We start from the raw sequence: 8,565 nt of genomic DNA, 5'->3' as shown, positions 1-8,565 counted from the left end.
TATTGCGACTTTTTTTTTTTCATAATCATTTTATTAACAAAAATAGAAGCTTTTGAGTTATCTTTGAAAAGCCAGCAAGCCTGGCCCTGGTTTAGGACGCAGGGCCCGAACAAAAAAGAACTATGATGAGTATAGTAGACAGCTCTGGTTTTGGTTTAGAAGGGACTGTACAGTAAAGGGACTATATACACATAACATCCAACAGGATAGTCTACATACATTGAAAGGCTTCTATAGGCATTACATCAAAATGCAAAACAAGTTACAAATATAAATCAGACAGCGAGATGAAAAGAAATGTACAGTTGGACCTCATCTGAAAAGCAAGAGTCTGCATTTTTGATGTAGTTTAAACAGATTAAATTTCAGCCATTCCCTTAAGTTTCTTTTGGTTGATAATTTGAAGCCAACATTCACCTTTTGGCTGGTCTCCATGGCACAACAACAATAAAGATAAAGGGTGAAATCTTGGTAAAGAACGTCGTCATCCCCCCCCCCCCCCGTTTTCTCACACGATTTGCCTTTTTGTGGCGACGCATTTTCAAATGTTCTCCAAATAATGAGGCGAAACCGATCGTCGTGCTGTATGAAACACGTACGACGCAAGGAGGAAACACTTGAATGGAAACCTGCAGGCACAGAAGTTGGGGCCTAACCCGAGCGGTGCAGAACACGGCTGTAACGTCATTGTTGCACCGCTCAGTGCAACAAGACGCAAGAAAAGAACAAGGAATAACTAAATGTGCAAGCCGTTTATATGCCAAGCGATAAGGAGCAGGGGACTGTAGAGAAAGAAAATAAATGTGGAGGAGAATTTACGGGAGAAACTTCAGGATGGGGGGTGGGGGGGGGGGGGGGGGGGGGGGGGGGGGCGTCTACAGACAGGAGACGTATCTGCTGTGCAAGCACACCCGAGCCCCATCACAATCAAGGGAAACGGTCCGACCAGAACATGCAGCAGTTAAGACGGCACAGTTGTAGCGGTTTATCAAACCAGAAGCTGCCGCAGTCGCAGCGAGCGTTCCCGTAAGAAGAAGCAAGCCAACAGTTTTCAACAAGAGGGGAGGGGAGGGGGGGATATAACGGGTTGGACAAAATCTATATAAATCGAGTAGCCACAGACATATTAATCTGCCCTTGAGACCAGTCCCAAGCTCGCTGTCCTGTCCGGCTTGCGGCCTTGTCAATCACTCAGAAGCTAATGTGCAAACCACAAAAATAGAAAAACAAACAAAAAAACAAATCCACCCGCACTATTCCAACGTGACCAATTCAAAGTGAACATTAGTGTCTCTTCTCCTTCAGGTAGTCCAGTCCAGTTATGTGAAAGTGTGCGTGTGTGTGTGTGTCTCGACGGCCGACTCCCGTCGCTCACGAGCGTTTGAGCTGCGCCAGCCTCTGCAGCAGCTGCAGCTGCCTGGACTTCAGCTGCTTCCTCTCCTGAGCCTTTTGCCTCTCGCTGGCGTGCAGCTGCTGCAGGTACTCCGTGGCTCGCGTCAGGATCGCCACCTTCGGCGTCTTGGGGCAGTCCGCCAGGCCTGGGATCTCGTCCCGCAGCGACAGGAACCGCGAGCGCAGGTCGTTCCTCCGCTTGCGCTCGAGGAAGTTGTGCGCCTTGCGCTTGTCCGTGTCCTCGCAGTCCGAGGACTGGGGGCTGGAGAAGTGGCAGAAGGAGTGGGGCTTCGAGGGAGAGCTTTGGGAATGGGGGGTTGAGGAGGAAGAGGAAGGGGAGGAGGAGGACGAGGACGAGGAGGGAGGCGACGAAGGGGAGGAGGTAGGAGAGCAGGCACTGAGGTCGGGCGACTCCGACCGGACTCCGACAGACTTCCTGCTGTCAAAGTTCAGAGGGGCGTGGCCTGGCCGGTGCAGGTGGTGGTAGTGAGAGTTCTGGTGCGACTGGGAGGAGGCCTCCTGCCGGACCCTCTTCCGAGGAGGCTCGACCGGCGGGGGAAGCGTGTCCGGGGAGGGGGCGGCATAGTTGTGCTGCTGTTGGTGTATGGAGATGTGGAAACGCTTCATGCCGAGGTCCAGGGGGTCCGCTCGCACCGTGATGGTCACCGGTTTGCGGGTGTTGACCAGACGACGAGGTTTACGCTGCTGCTGCTGCTGCTTGTGCTCCACCGTCACCACATCGATCTCTTCTTCGTCCTCATCTTTGTCATCCTCATCATCTGAAAGAGCAGGAGAGAAGCCGTTAAACCATGCGTTTGTTTGGTAAATAATGAAAGTTGTAAGCGGAAGTTGTAAAGATGAGCCACAATCAAAAAAAAGGAGCCACCACCCAGGCCACGCTCGCCTTCTGCCTCCTTAAACCAATTAAATGCTTCAGTAAAAATGAACCCACACAGCCTCATAAAACCACACACACACACAGTGATAAGTCAGAGTGAGGACGAGAAGCCTTCACGTGAAACGCTTGTCAAAAAGAAGCACATTTATAGCCATTTAGCTGCAGAAACATGGTATTAAATGAGGAAAAGTCTCAGACTTGACCCCTGGGAGATTTTTTTTTAAATACTCTCGTAAACTAAAAAAAAAGGGACACGTTTAAAAAGTAATTGCACCTCTTTGGCTCGAGGAAGTGATACTCTATATGAATAACACAGTAAAGAGGGGATGGACAAAGAGACTTGGGAGGGAGGGGCACCTTCCTATTATAAAAGAGCCATTATAAAAGACGGCAGATGTAATCTCATATTACAAGGAATTGATTCCCCCTCCAGTGGCCCTATATTAGAGCTTAAAGCACTCGAGTATCTCCGGTGATTGGCCCCCGCTCCTCTTCTTTGACGGTGTACAATACCGCCCTCACACTCGCTTCAAAGAATTCTGCACGCCTAGCCGACCTCCTAAACGGCTAATCCCGCTCCATTCACAGCCCCGGCTGGCTCGGACCAAAATCCACCCACTGACACAATTGGCGCTGCAGCCTGTTGAGCGGAGGAATGCAGCAACAAGTTTCCCTTTGTGACATTCCACACACACACACACACACACACACACACACACCATTTTGCATGGCCCAGGATCACATGGCAAGCCCACATGCCGATCTCCATCATATGGGTTCGCGGAGTGGAAATGGGGTCCCTTTTATTTTAAGTCCCTTTGGCTGGACGTGATAACTTTAACGGGTTGATTATTCTACCCCTCTTTCATGTCGCATAAAGTTCCAATAATTTTAACTCCCACTGAATTTGTGCCAAATGCGAGCCGGGAAAGTGCAGGAGAGGATATTGTCATCGGTAAGTCAGACTGGAGGAACTGGGAGAGGTAGCAGCTGGTCTGCTGGAGCCCGGCCAAGCAGCAGATGTTTCAATGGGCGTGTCAGGCTTGAAGCATGTGTTGCATGCACCAAGGTAACGCAATGCAGTCATCATGTACCATGCCAATCCTCAGTGATAGATAATGGCCAAGCAAAGTGAAGTATGAACTATATCACGAGTAACCCTCAAATATACTTCAGAAACAACTAAATAGATGTGCTTTTGGAAAATTTTCCATAAAAAAAAAAAATTAAAATACAAAAAAAAAAGAAAAGTTTAATTACGTTACTCAACTCCCACAAACCTCACAGGCAAACTAGAAGTCTTCATCATAGTGACGCGTTCCTATAAATAAAAAAAAGTGCCATGTTGCAGATTCCGACTGCTACTGACCTGATGAGTCGGTGTGAGACTCTGAACCGGAGGACACTTGCTTCTTGCAGCCACCGGTTAACGGGAAAGTGAGCACGGCAGCCGGGTCCACACAGTCCGCCGCCAGGCCGCCGCCAGCCGACGCCTCGGCGGGGGCACACTGCGCCCTCCCCGGGGACGTGACTGCAGACGCCGCCGCTGCGGCGGCTTTGGCAGCGGCCGCCGTCCCGGGACAGGGGGCGCAGCGCTCCCCAACTACTCTCTCCAGCTGCTGTCCCGCGGAGAAGCCGCTCCACATGCAGTCCTGGATGATGATGGAGCTCAGGTTGCCGAAGGAGTCGTTGGCCGCGGTCAGCTTGCAGGGCAGGTCCTGCTGCTGTTCGTCCTCCTGCCCCAAGAACTGAGACACCCACTCCAGCTTGTCCCCCAGAGACGGGCACAGCAGCCCGACCCTGCCCGGCCCTTCCACCGCCCGGATAGGGGACATGGGCGGGGTCGGTACCAGCTCGAATTTCTTCCATATGTCCTCGCTGGGCGCCGTGGACTTGAAGAAATCCTCGTCCGGGTCGTGGTGGTCGTCGTAGAAGTAATGTTGGTAGTGGTCGAGGTGTTCCATGTCCCAGTTTTCATAACGAGGCGCGGTGTTGCTAATGCCCGGCATGGGGGCTGCAGGCAGGAGCGGTGTGGGGGGGTGGGTGGGGGTCACTCCCTGTTCCCACTGTCTGCAGAGAGAGAGAGAGCCAAGAGTTTGTCAGAATTGAGCCGAAATATTCTCACATTTCATCCCGTAGACGCGTTGCCCTCTGGAGGAAACCGTGGACATGCATACTGCAGCATGCCGGTTAAATAATGCGTGTTTGCCACAGCTAAATATCGTTCCGCCCTAAAAGAGAAACATCCCCTGGGGAGGTGCAGCAGTTAAACGAACTACCTGGAGCCAATCAAAACACAGGTGTGCCAATTAGGACTACAACAGAGACCTTTTAAATGTGGGGGGGGGGATTTTTTTTTGGTGACAAATACTAAAATATTAATATTAATAAAAAGTTAGGCTACTCAGTGTTGCTGCTGAGGAGTTAAAGTTTCGCAACAGCGTTTCATTGCATAACGCTGCTTTAGTAGTATACTGTGATAGAGAGGTGGGGGCGAGGAGGAGGAGCGGGCTTCTATTTTCTGCTGAGCAGTCAGCAGAAAATAGAAGTGATTACATTAGATAGAAATAGATTAATTGGATAGACAGGTACCCGTACCGGCCTGCCAATGCTCCTGACACCCCCCGGAGCAGCAGGATGTCGTATGCAAAGTAGTTTACTTCGCTCCTCCTCGGGGTCAACTCCCTCCTCAGAGCCCAAAAAACATTCAGCTGCGACCGATCAGTTAATTACGCAGCATGGCGCACGGTGGAAAAGCTGCGAAAAAAAACCTTTAAAAAAAAAATTTAAAAAAAACTTCACCAGGCTTCATTTAACCTCCACGGTGTGGGTTAAAAAAAAATATTTAAAAAAACATCCTTCCTGGGAGAAGTTGCGGTGGAATAAAAAGCGTATATTTTTATTTTTTTTTTACCTTGTGTTGAGAGTGAAAAACCCGCCTGCGTCCTCATAGATCCGCCGTGCGCAATATCAGTGTCCCCCCCCCCCCCAAAAAAAAGAAAAAAGGCAGCGGCCACAATGAGTCCTTTACGTGGGATCCTGCCTCAAAACGTGAGCTGGTTCCGCTTGGGAGTCTTCTTCCGGTTGTAAACAGTTAATGGGGCGGGGAGGGGGGGTGTGGGGGGTAAACCAGTCCGTTTTGGTCGCAGTGCCGCCGCGCAGAGGGGCTGGATGTGCTTCGGCTGTGGTCACTTTCTTTGCCGACTACTGCACTAAATGGTCCGGGGGAAGGAGAGTTGGCTGTTGTGCATAAAAGGCGGGTCGTAGTAGGAGAGCCACGCCTCCCGTTTAAAGGGACAGTACACACACAAAAAAAAAAAAACCTGGTGCTCTGCAGAGAGGATTTTATGACACTGGTTTTGATAAGATCGCAAGTTTGCAGTTATTGACTCATGCAAACATAATAACATGTGTGTTGAAATGCATGGAAATGCATGGAAATGCACACATGTGCACACACACACACCTGTGTTTAATCAGCATGCTGCCATTAAAAAAGAAAGGAGATTATATATATATATATATATATATATATATATATATATATATATGTGTGTGTGTGTGTGTGTGTGTGTGTGTGTGTGTGTGTCCGTGCATCTGTGCGGTCACAGTGATTTCATGCGGACATATGGCTGCAGGATCCGATGTCGCCCATGCATCTCACAGTATCTGTAATCAATATCAAGCTTATGATGTCGAGCCCCCCCCCCCCCCCCCCCCCCCCCCCCCCCCTCAGAGAGTCATTATGGAAGCAACCCAGCTGTGTCTGCCACGACATGTGTGTGTGTGTCACCTGAAACACACACACACACACACACTGAGGCGGACTCACACCAACAACTGCTGACCCTTCTTTTTATTGCGCCCCCCCCCCCCCCCCCCCCAGGCTCGCCGACGAAGGAGACAGCGTGAAATCCTTGTCTGTCATCAAAAACTCAGACGCCTCTTCCTCTTCCTCCTCTTTCCTTCAAACCCATCTTCTGTCACTCATCCTCTATTCTCCTTCCCTCCCCCCACCCCCTCCCTACTCTCCAAGGCCCCCCTTTTGCGCTTTTATCCTCAGTGACCCCTAATCAAAAAGATCTTGACCCGACATGAAACAAGGAGACCTCAGAGCGCTGTATCCCAGGAGAGATCCTACAAAGACCCAAAACTCTCTTTCCCCATCTGTACCACTTTCTCTCTTTTAGCTCCTTCTGCTCCTTCCTCTGTGTTCGCTTTTATCTCCTTGCTCTAAGTCGTGTGCCTCGTTACATACTTTGAAATGCCTAATCTGCCTCCCCGCTTTGAATTAATCATCAAAAGTGAACGGGTGCGAGGACCAGCTCCTTCAAATGAAGCGAAAAAAAGGAAAGTTGAGTGAGTTCAGCCCTCGTAGAGGAGCTTTAAAATCATTTATATGTGCAGAAAATGCACACAGATTTCACCGATATGTAAATGTCAATTTATGATTCTGGAACAGGTTCTCTTCATGCAGATCCTCACGTGCATGTGGGTGGTTTATTTACAGTAATTCCTCTATGGATTAGGGATCCTTGTTTGCATGTAAACAGGAGGGGTAACTTGTCTCCCTCTTTGAATTACTTTAATAAAAAAGCCATTTGTCTCACAGGATCAGTGACACGTTCTCATGAGGTACAAATGAAGTGGCAACTGTTCCCAGAATAGAGAAGCTGATGGTGTTGATATGCTGTGTGCATATTAATAAATAACATTAAAGTGCTTGTGTGCTGATAACGGAAACCACGACAGCAGTGACTTAGTTCGACATTTTGGGGAAATTTGCTCATTCGCTTTCCTGCTGAGATTTTAGAAGATTCCCTTAAATCGGTAAATATGAAGCTACAGCCAGCAGCCAGTTAGCTTAGCTTAGCTTAGCACAAAGACTGAAAACAGGGGGAAACGGCTAGCCGGGCTCTGCCCCAAATTCATGTTAAATTGAACCAAATCTCGCACTAAATCCGAAGAGTAAAAATTACAAGTTGACAGTTTTACAGGACGTAAAAAAAAAAAGAAGACATATCAGATCAAAATCAAAAGGAATCGCAAGCAACAAAGACACCAATTTTTTGTCGATGATCGTGGTTGTAAAAGTCGTGTCTCATAGTGTTTTAACATTAGATTTTTAAGTCTTTAAACCTGATGATGATGAAACCTCAATCCCTGATTGTTTTTTACACATTTCATTCGAGGAGAAATCAAGGTTCAGCAGCTTGTCAGTAAAAAGTTATTCTTCGAACACTCACATAACAAGAGTTGCTGTTTTCCTTCCACACTTACCTGCTGATTTTAATTATTTTTTTTAGATGATAGATTTGTGTCTCCTTATGACGAATCCAATCTTTACATTATTAGATTAAATAAATAATAGCCGTAATGAGCCCCGAGAGGCAGCAAAGTACAGTTCAGGGTGAACGACTTTATCATAATATGGCAGATGATAATAAATAAATCACATGTTATTATTCAAAGTGAGAGAAAGAGTAGTGCAGCGAAGACGACGGGCTCACTCGAATAAGCCTGTGTGTGTGTGTGTGTGTGTGTGTTGTGTGTGTGTGTGTGTGTGTGTGTGTGTGTGTGGCAAATATTCATTGATTTACAGCAGAGGTTAGCTCTCACCATGTCATACAGATTGAAAAAGACCAGCAGCATAAACATATACATGTGCAGCGGCTTTGATCACTGTCACCTTAGTAAATACATAATTTAAAAACCTCTTCCTGCAGGAACCTTAATATTTACTTAACAGGTAAATCGCTCAATGTGTGTAAAGAGATGATTTATTGCACTGCAGGATGGAAGGAAGGAACGAAGGAAGGAGAGAGGATTGATGGGAGGGAATCGACAAGTGTCGAACCCTCCTCCCTCCCTCCCCTCTTCCTGGGTCGCCCTTCACGTCGCTCCTCCGGCCGCTCCGGCTCCGCCCGACCCCGACCTTCCAGACTGATCAATGGACACCTTCAGTCTGGGCCCCGCCCCTCCGTGCGTCTGAGCCGCCACAGGTTCAATTCATGTAATCTGGGAGATTGGAGAGGAAAAATGACAGCTGCTACCCACTGGATGGTGTTGACCTCCTGCTGACACACAGGCGCACACACACACACACACACACACACACACACACACACACACGGTAAGAGAGAGGATTGTCTTTCAGTCCAGATGCTCATTACGTGGAGCTATTGCACACACACACACACACACACACACACGCACACACACACACACTCTGCCTCTCTGTCTAACTAACTGTTCCCGTAACCATGGTTCTTGTA

General features: G+C 48.4%; 1 protein-coding gene across 1 annotated transcript; it reads right to left on the bottom strand.

Moving 5' to 3' along the window:
• Window positions 1-926: 926 nt before the first annotated feature.
• myclb (MYCL proto-oncogene, bHLH transcription factor b) lies at window positions 927-5,274 on the bottom strand. Its single transcript, XM_034545382.1, has 3 exons — window positions 5,205-5,274; window positions 3,660-4,360; window positions 927-2,171 (listed from the first exon to the last, which is right to left on the bottom strand). Exons 2-3 carry the CDS (start codon window positions 4,297-4,299, stop codon window positions 1,372-1,374), a joined length of 1,440 nt encoding a protein of 479 aa, XP_034401273.1. The 5' UTR covers window positions 4,300-4,360; window positions 5,205-5,274; the 3' UTR covers window positions 927-1,371.
• Window positions 5,275-8,565: the final 3,291 nt, after the last annotated feature.

The sequence above is a fragment of the Cyclopterus lumpus genome, chromosome 11 (assembly GCF_009769545.1).
Source record: "Cyclopterus lumpus isolate fCycLum1 chromosome 11, fCycLum1.pri, whole genome shotgun sequence".
Lineage (NCBI taxonomy): Eukaryota > Metazoa > Chordata > Actinopteri > Perciformes > Cyclopteridae > Cyclopterus > Cyclopterus lumpus.
This window is presented reverse-complemented; position numbering and strand designations above follow the sequence as displayed.

What these genes read in the sequence shown, in the direction of transcription:
- myclb (XM_034545382.1), bottom strand. Translation starts at nt 4,299, where the DNA reads ATGCCGGGCATTAGCAACACCGCGCCTCGTTATGAAAACTGGGACATG. An exon ending in GTCTCACACCGACTCATCAG is followed by an intron (nt 2,172 to 3,659) that starts GTCAGTAGCAGT and finishes CTGCTCTTTCAG; the next exon opens with ATGATGAGGATGACAAAGAT.